The sequence below is a fragment of the Zootoca vivipara genome, chromosome 6 (genome assembly GCF_963506605.1).
Source record: "Zootoca vivipara chromosome 6, rZooViv1.1, whole genome shotgun sequence".
NCBI lineage: Eukaryota > Metazoa > Chordata > Lepidosauria > Squamata > Lacertidae > Zootoca > Zootoca vivipara.
Genome location: NC_083281.1, coordinates 59,475,884 through 59,493,022, shown reverse-complemented (window position 1 = coordinate 59,493,022; position 17,139 = coordinate 59,475,884). Strand labels below are relative to the sequence as shown.

At 50.0% G+C, this 17,139-nt stretch overlaps 1 protein-coding gene across 2 annotated transcripts in view; it reads left to right on the top strand.

Annotated features, from left to right (window-relative positions):
- Positions 1-17,139, top strand: part of PIEZO1 (piezo type mechanosensitive ion channel component 1) — a 119,520-nt gene that overhangs the window by 79,843 nt on the left and 22,538 nt on the right. For both annotated transcript variants that reach the window (XM_035117665.2, XM_035117666.2), the window contains exons 12-30: positions 644-904; positions 1,502-1,613; positions 2,668-2,846; positions 4,291-4,439; positions 5,612-5,791; positions 6,446-6,543; positions 7,097-7,260; positions 7,770-7,946; positions 8,766-8,891; positions 9,654-9,854; positions 10,694-10,898; positions 11,076-11,180; positions 11,722-11,875; positions 12,260-12,503; positions 12,782-12,878; positions 14,074-14,242; positions 14,893-14,982; positions 15,734-15,822; positions 16,680-16,751. In XM_035117665.2, coding sequence (XP_034973556.2) covers positions 644-904; positions 1,502-1,613; positions 2,668-2,846; positions 4,291-4,439; positions 5,612-5,791; positions 6,446-6,543; positions 7,097-7,260; positions 7,770-7,946; positions 8,766-8,891; positions 9,654-9,854; positions 10,694-10,898; positions 11,076-11,180; positions 11,722-11,875; positions 12,260-12,503; positions 12,782-12,878; positions 14,074-14,242; positions 14,893-14,982; positions 15,734-15,822; positions 16,680-16,751 — 2,872 coding nt within the window. The remainder of the gene's footprint in view (positions 1-643; positions 905-1,501; positions 1,614-2,667; positions 2,847-4,290; positions 4,440-5,611; positions 5,792-6,445; positions 6,544-7,096; positions 7,261-7,769; positions 7,947-8,765; positions 8,892-9,653; positions 9,855-10,693; positions 10,899-11,075; positions 11,181-11,721; positions 11,876-12,259; positions 12,504-12,781; positions 12,879-14,073; positions 14,243-14,892; positions 14,983-15,733; positions 15,823-16,679; positions 16,752-17,139) is intronic.

The window sequence follows — 17,139 nt, the reverse complement described above, 5'->3', positions numbered from 1 at the left end:
AGCAGCAAGATGCATGGGTGGCAGAGGGGGTTGGTGAAAAGAGGAAACAGGACTCAAGAGCTGCTCTTGACACAGCAAGCACTTAATCACAATGAACCTCCCCTCCAATAGTTTTCTTTAAAAAAAGAATTATTCCAGCCCCACCCACTTCTTCCACTTCAGGATACGTATGCTAAAATCCTGCAATATGAGATTACAAAACCGGAACTAAAGAGTCGTGCCAGAAGGAGAGTTGCGTGGCAGGTGGATGGGGTGTTTTATCCTTTGTATTTGCATAAGTAATAATTCAGAACCGGAATTTGTCTCTGTGAATTTCTGCCTGAGGTTCCCTGCACTGCCAAGTTAATTTCTCATGTGATAGGCATAGATAATGTAAAATCCTGTGGTGGTCCTGGTTGGGTCCCCCCCCCGCCGCCCCACCAGCAAGATATCATTATTATTCCTGCCTGTGTGGCCAAAGAACTCCTGGTATCTTTACCTACTTTGCACAAGGTCATGCATTTATCTCTTTCCAGGCCTTGTATCTGCCTTTTCCAGCTATACCAGTTTTCCAAAGCGGCAGACGATGAATTAAAGCAATAGATCTTCAGTAGTGCCATATATAGCACATGGCAGAGACTCTTTTGCTTTCCCTTCCTTGCAGGTGTGGAGCATCACCTATCACAGCTGGCTGACTTTTGTGCTGCTGCTCTGGGCCTGCCTCATCTGGATCGTTCGGAACAGGCACCACTTTGCCATGCTGTGCTCGCCCTTCATCCTGCTCTACGGCATCGCCCTCTGCAGCCTCCAGTATGTTTGGGGCATGGACCTAGAACCAGAGCTGCCCACCAAGGTTGGCTTTATGCCCCTGCAGCAGCTGGGGTTGATGCGGTATGTTCACCCCTGTCTGCACCTGGGAGCCAAGGTAGGTACCATTTGTGCACCATCTCTGTCCTGTGTGTGTGTGTCCAGCCTTTTTCTCTCCCTCTTTTCTGCTCCCCCCCCCCACCTCTTTTCCCATTGGAGGTGCTATGTTTTGTTGAAAGTTGTCCTGTGTCTCCCTTTGTGCCACAAGATGCTGAAACAGGAGACTTTCCTCCTGTGGTCCTCAAAGGATGTGAACTTCTCCTCCCAGGATGTTCTTGCACAGGAGTGGGAAGCCTGTGGCCCTCCAATTGCTCCCAGGCGCCAACTCCAATCAGCCCCAGCCAACGCAGCCAGCAAGCAGAGATGATGGGGGCTGCAGTCCAGCAATTTATGGGGGGCCACGGGCTTCCTATTTCAGCACAGCCAGCTCAGGACACTGCAGTGTTGCTTGCGCTTGGAATCAGCACTGATCTGTGACAAACCCTCAGTGCAGGAGAGGCCCTTATTTCCCCAGTTTGTGTTTCCCCCCTGGATTTCTCCCTAATGACTTTCAGCACCCGTCCTGTTGTTCTGGAATGGGAACCTAACACTTTGGAGGAAGGCTGTTCCGTTGCATGAGGACTCTAACCCGCTGCCTCCCCCTCTTTGCTTGCAGCTCCTTTTCACTCTGACCTTCTGGCTCCTGGTGAGGCAATTCGTGAAGGAGAAGCTGCTGAAGAAGAAGCCACCGCCTGCCCCCTTGGTGGAGGTGACAGTTTCGGAGTCAGGTGAGAATGCAAGTGCCAAGACCAGAAGGTCAGTTGGCCTGTTTTTTGTTTAATTCTTCATAAACAAATTAATCCTATTCTGCTCTTAAACAGGACCCCGGTGGTCCTCCCACCCAGATTACAGACTAGACTGACACCTGTTTAGCTTCAAGAAAACCTTTGCATTATTGTGTTTGTTTTCTGTATCCTTCCCATGGATGGGCCTATAAGCAGTTTGTTCCAAAGCATTTGCTGTGCTATTCTAAGCCTAAGTTAAGTTTTGGCTAGACTTTGATAAAGCTCAGATGAAGAACCTTGTCTTTGGGACTAATGTAAAAAATATGGAGACTGTTATGTACTGAGCTGAATCCTAGAACAATAGGATCCAAAATGCAGCAGTCTGATTGGTTTGCAGGAGCCACCAAATCCAGCTCCAGGTGGAAGTGAATCAGCAACCTGATTGGCCTACAGGAGCAGCCAATCAGGCTGCTGGCAGAAGTGAATCTGCAAACTGATTGGCCTACAGGTGCAGCCCTGAAGTAGCCAATCATGCAAAGCCCATTGTGTAAATAATGTATATAAGCAGATGTTTTGGGAAAAGAGCCATTCTTCCCTTCTTCTCCTTTTGCTACTACAAGCTGAATAAAGAGCATGAAATTCACTCCGAGAATATTTCAGAGACTGTTCCTGGGCATGTACAAGTTCCCTTTCCCTTGTGGCCCACCTTATAATGGTGGTCCAAGATTTTCATCTCAGGAAGGAAAGAAATCTGTGGGATGGGGGTGACGCTCCACCTGCTCCATTCTTGGGGGAAAGAGGCTAATCCTCTCCTTTTCCTTGCCCCAAACCACAAAGAGGATGGCCCTGAATTCCAGCTCATGACACTTACTTTGTTGAACAGGGAGTGGGAGAAAAATCCAAGAGAAGCTTGTCTTCCTATCATAATGTGATCTTGAACTTTATGCAGTTTTGTGAGGGAATATCCCCATTGTGTGCCAGCACGTGAGTAAGTACCCAGATTCTGTCATTGCAACCTCAGATTCTGAGCCACCCTTTTTATCCTCTCCCCTCTCAGGGCCAGGCCACAAGCGAGACGTGCTGAAGATTCTGGGCGCGCACGTGATGGCCTTTTATGCAAAGTTCTGGATCTTGGTTTGTGCTGGCATGTTCATCGTCGTCAGCTTTGCCGGACGCCTAGTTGTCTACAAAATTGTCTACATGTTCCTCTTCCTCCTTTCCCTCACCCTCTTCCAGGTTAGGGTTGAAAGAGAGCGGAGGAAGCTGCCTGATATTGAGTCAGACCATTGGTATTCTTTCCAGTGTCCCAAGCAGGAAAAGATTTGCTTCAACAGCTTCTGTCCGATCTTTTGAAGCTGCTGGAGACTGAACCTGGGGCCTTCGGCATTCTACTGTGAGCTCTATAGCTCTTCCTTCCAGGAAGAGCCTTGCTCCATTCCCCAAAGATTGTATTGTGAAACCCTAAGATTCCAAGGTGGTGCTCCAGTTAAATTGCTGGAGGTGTCCTGGAACATGTCCTCTTTTTGACTGCTTAATATCCCCAAGGTTCCTTGTTCTGCCTCTGCTTACTGAGTGGTCCAAGATCTTTTTGTAGTTATCATAAAGTGCTGGCAACTGGTTGGTGTCTTTCTTGCCTCTCAGAATAGTCTCTGGGGGCTTAATTTTGAGCCAGGCAATTAATTACAGGAGAGCAGTGGGGGGGGGGAGAGCTTTTGACCAGCTATCCTAATTCATCCCACTCAGCCTCCTCATTTAGCCTGCAAGGCCATTTCAGCCAAATTGCATCCACTTTCCCTGCACCTGATGATGTCAGGTATGGGGCAGGTAACTACACAACTGAAAATGGGTTTGATCAGTTGCAATTGGGGGAGATAATGATCTGGCCTGCTGGTCAGATCCTCTTCCCCACCCCTGATGTGGGATATTTCTACTTGTTACCTTAGTGCTCTTGTTTTAATTTACATGAGGCTCACTTGATCACTTCTATCCATGCTCAGTCACTGAGGTCTTTGAGGGAGTTATTGTTGCGGTCCCCCATGGCTCGGACGCATGGCTTGCATCCCCTAGGAGTCATGCGTTTAGTATTGTGGCACTGCCTTCTAGCTGACGTCAGACAGTCCCTCCCACCCCTGTTGAAATTCTGGTGATTACTGTTTTATTACAGCTAACTCACTCTTAGTCTTCCTGTGTTAGATCTCCTGTATACCACTTATAGACTACTGTGATTAACTGGTATACAAATTGCTGAAATAAATATTTTCAGGGACATACAGGCCAGGGACTTTCAGCGCTGCTGGGGTAGCCCACAGCCTGGGTTGGCAGACAGTGGAGCTCGTTTCTGTTCCCCTGTGGCACGTGTGGGAGAGCTGTGGCCCTATAGGGACTCCAGCTCCCATGAGCCCCAGCCAGTATGGCCAGTGGTCAGGAGCGATGGGAGTTGGGGTCCAGAAACACCTGGAGGTCCACAGCTTCTCCACCCCTGGCATGTGACAAGCGAACAACTCAGAGCATTGATCTCTTGTTGCGCCTTTCATTGGCACCCATCACTTTGCCTCCTCTGGGATTTGCCTCCTCTGGTGAACCAGCTGGGGTGTGTGGGTGGAGTATCCTGACACAGGTGGGAGTGCCTTGTGGATCTTCCCTCCCTCCCTCCCTGACACCACCACCCCTTCCTCTGCAGGTGTACTACAGTCTCTGGCGGAAACTCTTGAAGGCCTTCTGGTGGCTGGTGGTGGCTTATACGATGCTGGTGCTCATTGCCGTTTACACCTTTCAGTTTAAGGACTTCCCCATGTACTGGAAGAACTTAATGGGATTAACCGATGAGCAGTAAGTTTTCCCGCATCCTTAGGACAGCTGGAGGAATAGGCTCATGGGGGAAATTTGCTACTCTGGTCTCCAAGAAATCGAGGTCTCATCTTGTCCACCATCCTGCTTCTCAGAGCTGTAGAGTGTATGCCTCTGAGAAGCTTACCTGGGCATGAAGCCAATATGCTCCCCATCCACACAACCAATGATCAGGAATTATGGGAGTTGAAGTCCGACATCACTGGAAAGCTCAGTCGGATAGAGTGTGGTGCTGATAACGCCATGGTTGCAGGTTTGCTCCCCATAAGGGACAGCTGCATATTCCTGCATTGCAGGGGGTTGGACTAAATGAATCCCCAGGGTCCCTTGCAACTCTATGGCTCTATGATCACGTAGGGCATGTGGAACTCACTCCCACAGGAGGTGGTTAGGGCCACCGACTTGGATGTCTTTAAAAGAGAATTAGACAAAGGTTATCAACGGCTACTAGACAACATGGCTGTGTTCTACTTCCGCTGTCAGAGGCATTATGCCTCTGGGAGCCAGTTGCTGGGAATTGCAGGTGGGCAGAATGCTGTTGCGTTGATGTCCAGTTTGCGGGCTTCCCATGAGCACCTGGTTAGCCACTGTTAAGAACAGCATGCTGGACCTAGATGGGCTATTGGCCTGATCCAGCAGGTTTGTCTTACATTCACGCTTCCTCAGTCCCCTTCTTCCCCAATAAAGAAAACCCAAACCACTACAGCCAACCACAAATGAACAACCATACCCTAGGCCAACCCCAACCTCTCTCAGCACCAAAGAATAGGGAACAACAGAGAACCTGCACAAGCAACGCTGACACCCCCCCCCCCAATATCTTGAGTAAAATAGAAACATCATCACCTGACCCCCCCCATCTACTTCTATCCCCCTCTTTCTTCCCAATGTCTCAACAAATGAAACCGATTTGTAAAAATGTTACGAGAGACATTGCATATATTTCTGTAAATCAAGAAAATCTTTAATTAAAAAAATAAAGAAAAAAAATAAAGAAAACCCAACAGGATTGCACATTTTTCTTGTAGGGAAAGTGTGTCCCTGCATTGTTGATATTTGTGTTTCCACCTTTTTGTAGGTCTCTCGCACCTCCCTTGGTCTCCCTGGCCAAAGTCTCTCTATTTATATGTGCTTTCCTCTCTCCTTCTCCCCAGGTTGGCTGATCTGGGCCTGGAGCAGTTCAGCGTCTCGGAGCTCTTCTCCAGCATCTTCATCCCGGGCTTCTTCCTGTTGGCCTGCATCCTGCAGCTGCATTACTTCCACCGCCCCTTCATGCGCATCACTGACCTGGAACATGTTATTCCACTGAGGGCCTATGGCTCACAGGCATTGGGGTATGTAATGCGGTCCCTCTAACAACAGGCTGTGGTGGTTTGGAGATAGCTCCGTCCACGGACAGAAAGGAGACGGGGATCCCTGACTGATCTGCAGCAGAGAAGCAAGGCTATTTGGCTCTCAGCTCTCTAGCAATAGCATTAGGTCAATGAAAAAGAAAGAGTGTGTGTGGCCAAAACATGCACATAAGCACATAATTACACCATCCTCTCTCTCTCTCTCTCTCCCCCTCTCTCTCTCTCTCTCTCTCTCTCTCTCTCTCACACACACACACACATTGAGAAAGGGGAGCTGCTTTTTCAGTGCACAGCAAGGAAGCCAAGCAATGCAAGAATAACATTTGTCCCTTCTTGAATTGCTAGCTCAGCCCCTGCTGAAGCCCCCTTTCCCCTGCTGAAACCTCACCACCACCACCTCCAAAGCCAGTGAGTTGGTGAAGGGGGAGATGTACCAGCCTGGGGAAGAGGGTGTGTGGTCCAACCACACCAAGCGAGCCACAGGGTACCCATCCCTGCTATAGAGAAGCCTTGGCTTAAACCCCTGGTGTCCTGTCCTATACTTGGGAAAGGTTGCCTTTCTAGTGCCAGGAATTTCCCCAGGCTAAACTGTCTGCCCTGAGTCTCATCTTTTTTTGCCACTCCTCTGGATTTCAGGAATGAAGAGGCCAGTGGGAGCCGTGTTCTGCTGCAGTCCGAGGACGGTGAGGCCAAAGACCAGGAGCCAGAAGCTGAAGTTGATGCTGCTTCCGAGGGTAAGCAGAAGGTCTTCTCCGATCAGTGGGTTGTGGGGGAAATAGGCCCCTGAGAAGCACAGAGCTCACCTGTCCAGAATTTACAATTTCCAAGAGGAAAATTACAAGCAGGTTTTCTTCTTCTTTTCCTTTTCCTGTCTCTAAGGTATCTCTTTCTTTCTCTTCCTCCACCCTCTTGTCTTCCAAGGCAAAGAGGGCCTATGCTCTCCCCATATCTAGGTCTGTCCTCTCTCCCCACCCAAAAACCATTTTTTGCACATTACAGCCATGATGTGCCTGTGGAAGAGGGAACAAGTACAAAAACCCTGTGAATCAAACTCATTCAGATGTGCATTTCCCTTAACAAATCACCATTTGAAATGTTGGGCTTTCTCCAGATCAGAATTTCCGGTTTTGTACTGGCCTGTCTCTCTCAGCTCGCTTTCTGTCTTGTGTGGTTCCACAAAGCCTGGGAGGGCAACAGTAGGCTTGAAACATACAAACCCAGCAAGGCGAAATGCTCCCAGCTCTGCCTCACTGCCTCCTGCCCCCCCCCTTGTTTTCCCTGTTGCAGAGGGTGTGCCCAGCAAATGGGGCTTGGTGCTGGAACGCCTGATGGTGCTGGGCAGGAAGTTCTCCAACATCCTTGGGCGCATCCGAGTCTTCGTCCTGCGTCTGCTTGAGCTGCACGTCCTGAAACTGGTGGCTCTCTATGTTGTCTGGGTGGCCTTGCAGGAGGTGAGGCTGCAAGGGGAGAGGAGAGATTGAGCCGGGGAGTTCTGCTGAAGGGAGGAGGCTCCCCTGGGGGAATGGAGAAGGGGACAAGGCCCTTCCCCCCGACCCTCCAGATGCTCTCTGTGGCTGTTGTGAGTCTCGCCTAGCCCCTGCCCATCCTGGCATTGGTGACATATTTTCTCTGTAACATGGGACTGCAAACATACCTTTTAAAAATAAAGGCAGAACACTGAGCTGTGCACCAGATTCAGGCATTTTGCAGGTATGACTGCCAATGAGCAAGAAGACATAGGCTCTGGACACAACGTACATTCAAAGCTCTTTCCCCCACCCCCATATAATCCTGGGAACTATAGTTTAAGGGTGCTGGGAATTGGAGCTCTTTGAGGGGTAATCTTCAGTTTCCATGATTCTTTTTTGGGGGGGGGGTATACTTTAAATGTCTGGTTGTGTATGTAGCCAGACAGCCTCTCCTGCAAGTCTCCACCCTCTGCTTCTCTCCTCTCATCTAGGTGTCGGTGATGAACTTCCTGCTGATGGTGCTGTGGGCCTTTGCCATCCCTTACTGCCGTTTCAGCCACATGGCCTCGTGCCTCTCCACCATCTGGGTCTGCATTATCATTGTCTGCAAGATGCTGTATCAGCTGAAGATTGTCAACCCAGAAGAGTATGCCTATAACTGCACAGAGGTATGGGAGATGGGCTCCGAAACTTGTCTCTGGATGTGTGTTTGGGGCGGTGTGTGTGTGTGTGTGTGTCTGTGTTGCTAACCATAGTGAAGCATCTTTGGGGTGGGGGTGGGTCTGAATTCCAGAGATAATAAATGGGGGAAACCATTAGCTAACCAGGGAAACTAGCTGTGCAGGAGGAAAACTGCTGAATACTGTAGATCAGGCATCCCCAAACTGCGACCCTCCAGATGTTTTGGCCTACAACTCCCATGATCCCTAGCTAACAGGACCAGTGGTCGGGGAAGATAGGAATTGTAGTCCAAAACATCTGGAGGGCCGAAGTTTGGGGGTGCCTGCTGTAGAGCAAGATCCTAAATTTTGATGTAGCCATTTTAGAATAAGTGTAGGACATGAACCGTACTGGTTTTCAAGATAGAATTGGAAAACTATACCCTTATGAAGGAGGCTTTATTTATTAATTATGAATCTGTGTTACCAGGCCTCCATAAAATGTCCTGGGACAAAGTAGAAGAAGAGTATAAAATAGATTTGCGTATAAAATAGGAAGCATAAGGCACCAATCCAAAATAAAACCATTAATAGCATCAGATTCAGAACGGAAAACTTACATTCAGTCATCCCCGCAAATTCCTTATTTTTGTTTTGTTCTAGACCAATGACATTAGGGTCAGGTGTTCTCCCCCACCATCTTGGGGGCTTTTTCTTTCCTTGCAACACTGGAAGGAATATAATATCCCAATTCTGATTTCTTGTATCCTAAGGTATACTGTTGCATTACAAATGCAAATAATGATACAATCTTTGCTTGCTCTGTAGCCTCAGCCCAACAACACCAACCTGCAGCCAGAGGAGATTGGCAACTCAACACTCTACCAGCATCCTGTTGACCCAGCGAACTGGTTTGGGATCAGAAAGGGCTACCCCAACCTGGGTTACATCCAGGTGAGTGGCCAACCCATCTTATTTATTTATTACATTCCTCCAAGAAGCTCAAGGTACATGGTTCTTCCCCTCCCCATTTTATCCTTCCAACGGCCCTGGGAAGTAGATTAGGTTCAGAGAGACAGGTCACCCAATCAGCTTCATGGTGAGTGAGGGTTCAGACCCTGGTCTCCCAGATTCCAGTCCAGCACTGATCATTAGACCACACCAGCTCTCTTAGTGCCTCCATCTCTCTTCGCTTCTGGCATCTGCTATGATTTGGGAAGAACTGCTATTTAGGAAGGGGAAGCTGTATCCAGAAGGAAGGTTGGCAACCATTCTGATATACCCCAGTCATGTTTTTTGGCTTCATTGCCACAGTTGTGGATTTTTATTTTATTTCTATACTGCCCTTTGTCATAAAAAGCCACTCAGGACATTTTACAGATATGAAATTTAGTACTTAAACCAGAGGTGGGAAACCATTTTTTTTCAGTTCCTTCTGTGAAAATGTGGGATGAGTCAAGGCAATGGTCAATTGCAGTGGTGCTTTTGTTGTTTTTGTTCCTGTGGTGGCTCAGAGCCTTCATATCCACACACTGCTTGGGTGATTTAATCATTTGGACTGTTCCCCAGCATCCACCTGCAATCATAACCTGGTAAGGTGGCATTCTGGAATCCCAGCTTAGGAAGTTTGTTATTTTGCAGCTTCGTTCTCTTCTCTCCACTTCAGTCACTAGACTCTGCAATCTCTTTTCTCTCTCTCTCTGTCTCTTCCTCCAGAACCATTTGCAAGTGCTGGTTCTGCTGGTCTTCGAGGCCATCGTCTACCGGTGCCAGGAATACTACCGTAAGCAACACCGGATAGTGCCTCCAGTCACCCAGACAGTCTTTGAGGATGCAACCCGTCAGAACCTGGATAAAGGCCTGCTAAACTGCATCAAATACTTTGTCAACTACTTCTACTACAAGTTTGGCCTAGAGGTGAGAGGGTAGCGGGCGTATTGACAGGGCTTGATTATCTGCACAGCTTGGAAATCAGAGTGGTGGGGCAATATTGAAAGCATCATCTGCCAGTCGGTGGCAAAATCTTCTTACCTATTTTATTTTATTTTATTAATTAGTAGGTAAAGGTAAAGGGACCCCTGACCATTAGGTCCAGTCGTGACTGACTCTGGGGTTGCGCGCTCATCTCGCATTATTGGCCGAGGGAGCCGGCGTATAGCTTCCAGGTCATGTGGCCAGCATGACAAAGCTGCTTCTGGCAAACCAGAGCAGCACACGGAAACGCCGTTTACCTTCCCGCTGTAGCGGTTCCTATTTATCTACTTGCATTTTGATGTGCTTTCGAACTGCTAGGTTGGCAAGAGCTGGGACCAAGCAACGGGAGCTCACCCCGTCACAGGGATTCGAACCGCCGACCTTCTGATCAGCAAGCCCTAGGCTCAGTGGTTTAACCACAGCACCACCTGGGTCCCTTTTATTAATTAGTATGCCAGCCTTAATCAATAGTCCAAGAAGACTTTTGCAACGTATTTAACCCAATAGTTAATTGATTTTAGCCTAGACGTTATTTATTTTATTGGATTTCTCGCCCATCCTTCTCCACAAGGTTCCAGGGTGGGGTGCAACCATAAAATACATAATTATATACGGTATCATCTGAACTTGGAAGGGGGTGTCACACACACACCCCAGATACACACATTTTGGGACAAGAGCTTTATTCCAGGCTCCCTGTTCCCGCATTCCTTGTCCGGGGGCCCATTACCAAAGTCACTGTCTTATGAATTCCTTTCTCTTCTCTTCCCCCACATATCCAGATCTGCTTCCTGATGACGGTGAATGTGATTGGCCAGCGCATGAACTTCATGGTGATCTTTCACGGCTGCTGGTTGGTCGTCATCCTGACACGCCGTCGGCGACATGCCATTGCAAGGCTCTGGCCCAGATACTGCCTCTTCCTGGCACTCTTCCTGCTCTTCCAATATCTCCTGTGTGTTGGTATCCCTCCAGTACTCTGTACCGGTAAGTGACAATTTTGGGCCCCTGGGAGGTTTTAAAAGTGTGAGCCTTCTTCCAAGAGCGGGTGGCAATCTCTTGCAGAGAAGCCATTCTGCCTCTCTACCCCATTCTGCAGGCAGGTGCCTATCCAGGGGCCCCTCTCTACTTGGCAGCGTTTTCACCCCCTCTTGCCTCCTTTAGACTACCCCTGGAGGTGGAGCCATGCTATCCCCATCAACTCTGTTCTCATCAAGTGGATGTACTTCCCAGACTTCTACATGAAGCCCAACTCCATCAATCTCATGAGTGAGTACTTTGAAACTGCCTTTGTGCCATTTTGACCCTCCCCTGTGGCAGGCAATGGCGGAGTGAACCCGACAAAGTGAGGCCTTGCGGCATTCAGCACCCAGTCTTTCCTGTGGCCACTGTGGGAGTCTTTGCCCCATTACTCTGCATGACCAATTGAATTTTGACTCGGAGAGTGACTGGGATTCAGCACCGGGGACAGCTCCTGTAAATGAGCTGGGGGAACCTGTGGCTTTCCGGGTGCTGTTGGACTACAACTCCCATCATTCCTGACCATGCTAACTGGGGGTGATGGGAGCTGGAGTCCGAGGAGGCCTAGCAGCCCACAGACTCCCCATCGTGGACTAGTGAGCTGCAGCATTTAGAGGGAGGGATGAGCCGCAGCCCCTGGGAAAGGACATGAGAGATTTCCTGGGCCCTGCTCCATTTCCAAAAGGGCAGCTGCCTCTGCCAATCATGCCCCTGTTGCTTAACCCTATGACCCTTCTTGCTGGGTACGTGTCCTGGATTATTATTATTTAAATCTGCCTTCTTTTCATAGGTGACTTCCTCCTCTTACTTTGTGCCTCACGGCAATGGAAGGTCTTTGTGGACGAGCAGACCGAAGAGTGGATCCATCTGGCCGGTGACAACAAGGAGCAGCTTGAGTCCCTGCAGGAGAAGCCAAACCCTGTGCCCAACTTTGTTAACTGCAGGTGAGACAGAGAGCTTGTGTGCTCCATCGGCCTCCAGCAGTTAGGGCATGGTGGAGCCAAAAGGAAGCACTTCTTCACACAGGGCCTAGTTAACTTGTGGAATTCGCTTCTTGGAAGAGGTCGTGAGGGCCACCAACTTGGATGGGTTTTGGAGTAGAGAAATTCCTGGGGGGATAAGGTTATCAATGGCCACTTGCCATGATGGCTACGTTCTGTCTCCATTGTTGGGAGCACTAGGCCTCTGAATGCCAGTTGCTGGGAATCACAGAATGGTAGAGTTGGCAGGGATCCTGAGGGTCATCTAGTCCTCTGCTTTCTTGGTCTGATCTAGCATGCCTCTTCTTAAGTACTTCCTCTCCCCCCGCCCCTTCTCTTTCTCACCAGGTCTTACCTTGACATGGTGAAGGTGTGTGTGTTCCGCTACCTCTTTTGGTTCGTGCTGGTCATCGTCTTTGTCGCAGGCGCCAACCGCATCAGCGTCTTTGGCCTGGGATACCTGATGGCCTGCTTCTACCTGCTGCTTTGTGGCACCGCCATGCTGCGCCGGCCCCTCAGAGCCCGGCTGATGCTGTGGGACTGCCTGATTCTCTACAACGTGACCGTCATCGTTGCCAAGAACATGCTTGCGGTAAGGGTGGGACACCATTGTGCTATTGGGGTGGCGTGGGGAGCAGAGTTTCTTTGGTTCTCTGCCCAGCTTCTTGCCCTTCACTGTGATCTGCAGGAGCAGGTTAAATTACGCACGCAGAATAGGTTGGGTTCGGGGATGTGTGTGCGTAGCTGGGGGTTGCCTGACCTACCCAGATTTTCTTAGTAGAGCACCTGAATTTCAGATTGGAATTGCACACAGCTCTTTCTGTGTTCCTTCATGTTTATGTGTCCCTTTCTGTGATTCTTTCCTCTTAGCTCCTGTCCTGCGTCTTCGTCCAGCAAATGCAAAACAACTTCTGCTGGGTGATCCAGCTCTTCAGCCTGGCCTGCACCGTCAAGGGTTACTACGACCGTGAGTATTTGCAATGGGAGGTGGCGGCTGGCAGCAAGGGTGCCTCCCGCTCTCCTATCTGGATTTCATCACAACTCCCTCCTGTATTAGGCTGGAGGGGAGGAGGAGGGGCACAGAATTGGAAAATGTGGGCTGAAGGAAAGTGGGCTGGAGTATTGGGAGGGCAGCTGGAAGTCTGGCATGCTAAACTTCCTGAATCCCTTATGAATTGCATCCCTTTCAGATTGATTGATTGATTGATTGAAGCACTAGTCCCCTTATACCTGGAGTTGCTTGTGAATTTTGTGAAAAGAAAGAAAAACTGCAGTTTTGAAATCAGGGGTTAAAATCAGTGCAGTTTGGGAAGGTTCTGTTAAAAATGGCCTCCAATGGTATCCAAATCCGCTTAGGGACCATCGTGCAAAATTTGGCTATGATCTCTTAAGAGGTGCCCAAATTCAGAGCCAACAAGCCAACAGCTTCCCAAAATAGATAGTTAATTTGTTTATTTATGTACTGCCTGTTGCAGTTTATCCCATATGAACTTGCACAAGACCTATTTTTCCACTCCAAAAGCTTTCCTTCCTTTCAGTCCAACGGTCAGCTGTGGTAAGACTGGAGGGCAGCTAGAAGAGAGCCCTTTTGGTTGCAGCTGCCAGGATGTGGAATTAGCCTCCTGGGAGATAGGTGCTCCTGGCCCACATGCTACCCACTCTCTCAGTCCAATCTAGCCTTATGTGAAGATGCTGGGGATTGAACCTGGGACCTTCTGCATGCAAAGCAGCTGCTCTCCCACTGAGCAACAGCCCTTCCTCACAAGGCAGGGTGTCAATAAATCTTACACAGTCTGAACTTGAGGGCTCACTTTTGCATTCTGCCGTGCTTCTGATTTGGCCAAAATGCAAAGAAGTGGCTCCAACCTCCCCAGCTCATGCTATAAAGTTGCAAGTGAAAGCGGGGAGAGAGCATGGGAGCCATTTCTTTGTCAGAGGCCCATTCCTGGTTTGGGAAGCATGGCTTCCCATTTAGGAGAGCCAAAATAGAGTGAGGAGCAAACCACGTTCCCCACAGATCAGTGGATGTGGGTGTGTGGCAGGTCGGATCCTGTTGGCCGCCTGAGGCCGGGAGTGGGAGGACCCAAGCCCCCTGCCCTCTGTTGCTCTGTGCCAAAAAAAGGTCCTGTGTGCTGAGCCACCGCTTCCCTCTTCTTTGCCAGCCAAGGATGTGGACAAGAACCAGGACTGTTCGCTGCCTGTGGAAGAAGCTGGCATCATCTGGGACAGCATCTGCTTCTTCTTCCTGCTCCTCCAGCGCAGAGCCTTCCTCAGCTACTATTTCCTGCATGTTGTGGCGGATCTCCAGGCCTCTGCCTTGCAAGCCTCCAGGTGGGTGTGGAAGGGCTGGGACAAGGGGGGATCTGGCACACAGTTGGGGAGGGACAGTCTTTGGAGGGTCACCGGCAAAGCTGTGGGCTTGATCTGAGAGCTGTGTCCATCCTGCTCCCCAGTGTTGCAGGTTGCCTGGGAGGAGCTCAGAACACAAGGAGAGCCTGCTAGATCAGGCCAATGGACCGTGTTGTCCAGCATCCTGTTCTCACAATGGCCAACCAGATGCCTGTGGGGAAACCCTGGGGAAAGCACAAGAGCAGGACTCTCCCCTCCTGTGGTTTCCGGCAACTGGTATTCAGAAGCATTATTGTCTCTGGCAGTGGAGGTAGAAGAATAGCTATTGTGGCCAGGAGCCTTCTCCTCCATGAATTTGTCTTCTCCTCCTTTAAAGCCATCTTCTAAGTTGCTGGCCAGCACTGCCTCCTGTGGAAGTGAGTTCCACAGTTTAACAATGCACTGCTTGAAGAAGAGCTTTCTTCTATCCCTCTTGAACCTTCCAACGTTCAGCTTCACTGGATGTCTCTGAGTTCCAGTATTATGCAAAAGTCTAGGCTGCTGCTGGAAAGACAGGGTTGTTGTTGCCAGCCGTGACCTCAAAGGGAGGGTCTCCTCCAACCATTCTCCACCGCTTTGTCTCTCCTCCACAGGGGCTGTGCTCTCTTCAAGGCCAGGATGATCAAGAGCATGAGCTTCCACCACCAGGCGGAAAAGAAGTCCTTAGTGCAGCTCAAGCGCCAGTGAGTTTTGTGGGTGGGGAGAGCGGAGAAGCATCTCCTTGGTTCAGCAGCTTGGGGCATGGTATTCCTCAGCAGCTTCTAGCCCAGTTCTCAGGGATGGTGGGAAGCCAAGTGCCTCCTCCTTTCCACCCAGCTCCCCTCTCCTCTCCTGCCCCCAGCAGCAAATAGGCTTTTTAGGAATTTTCCCTTGGCACCAAAGGGAAGTTATTGCTGAGAAGGGAAGGGTCTTAGATACATTATGCCTTTGCCTGCAGTACTTGGTCACCCAGTTCAAGGAATGTGCTTAGGAAAGAGGACATTATCCTGATGGAACAATTGCACCTTTTGCCTGCCAGCCATAGGCTCCTTATTTCAGGCTCTCTGTTCTCTCCTCAAGCTTTAAGAAACAATCCTACGGAGCAGGTAGCATGGCCGCAATGCAGTCATTTCCAGGGAGCTGATCAGGCATTTTTTGTTTGCCAGATGCTGGGCAACTGGCTTGCCCAGAAGTTATCTGAAGGCAGAAATGGGTGCTGGGGTGCGGAAGTCCCTAGGATGGGGCTTGATAACATTGTGTAAGATGGAGTGGATCAGATTCCTGGCACAAGCGACTTGGAGATGACTAGAGATTTTGGAGAAAGGACATCACAGGGCTGAGACATGGGAGTCCTCCCTTGCTTTTCTGATCACATGGGACCTAGACATAGGGGGTGGAAAACCAGGCAGAGGGGGCACAATGGGCCACACTCCTGAAATTGCCACGTGCCTGCAGGATGGAGCGGATCCGGGCCAAGCAAGAAAAGTACCACCAAGGACAGACTGCAGCTGACTCTGAAGAGACCCTGGAGACAGAGAGCCCAGGTGCGAAGTAGATTCTGGGGCTGGGAGTATGGGGTGGGGGGTTGGCTTTCAAAGTGCTGGAAGCCTTGCTGGAGAACTCTTCTGGTTTTGAAGTCCTGACCTCCATCCCTTGTCAACTGGGGCCCTCTCTGGCCTGCACACTCATGATTAGACACCTAGTTTGACCCTAGTTTCCCTGTGACCTTCCATGACTGTGTGGACCCTTCCTCTTCCCACAGACACATTGCTAACCTGTGGAATTCACTGCCACAGGACATTCCCTAATTAATACAAATAGTATTTCATCCTCAGTCAGGTGGTCTCCACTTTTTGGAGACAACATAATTTTTAACACTGGGGTTTAGGAATGGAGGCTAGATGGGGGACTGGACTGCGTGTCATACAGTTCTTGGTTTCTCTCTCAACATTGCTCCTTCAGCAAAGCGTCTTTCTCAGCCTCTAACTGCAGTGTCACATTTTGACACTGAATTTTCAAAGTGAAGTATTATCCTTACTGTTAATACCCTATCCTAGAATTGTAGAGTTGGAAGGGACCCCAAGGGCCATCTAGTATAACCCCCTGCAATGCTCCCAAACAGCCCTGTGAGGTGGGCCTCTGCCATACTGCTTTTTGGACTGATGGGATCCCACTGAGGCTGACAGGCTTCTGCTTGCCTGCGTCCGTGAGCAACATTAGGGGCTGCCCATCTTACCCTGGCAAAGTCTGCCCTCCTGCCCCTGCCTAGCCTTGTGGGTTCAGAGGAGAGCATTTCTTTGCCTTCAGAGGTCGCCCGCTGCCCTCGTCTGAGCTGGCAGCAACATGCAGGGTGGGGGGTCCTTGGCCCATCCCTCATGCTTCCTTGTGCCCTGTTCCACAGAGGCAGGGACCAAGAAGGAGGCTTCCCGGCAGAGGAAGCAGTGGTGGCGCCCCTGGCTGGATCATGCCACAGGTACTGCCCAGGCCTGGTCTGAAGGGCTCGATGGGCATACTAACATCACCTCATCTTGCTCCAAGGCACCTCTAACTCTGCTGGTGTGGGGTCATCACTCACGCAAACCCATCCGGGTGGTTGGTTTCTAGCACTTCCGTTCTGCACGCCTCTCATCTGGGTTTTCTCTCTCTCTCATTCCTCTGTGGGCTCCTTGTCCAGCCCCCTCTCGTGCATGTTCTGCTCCGCACTGACTTGATACTTACTGTAAGTGGGTTTCTCGGATCTTTCTCCCCCAGTTCTCTTAACCATGAAAGGGAATTGTAGCTCAGTCGTAGAGCACCTGCTTTTCATACAGAAGGTCCTGGCATCTCCGGGGAATGTCCCCTGCCTGAAACCCTGGAGAGCT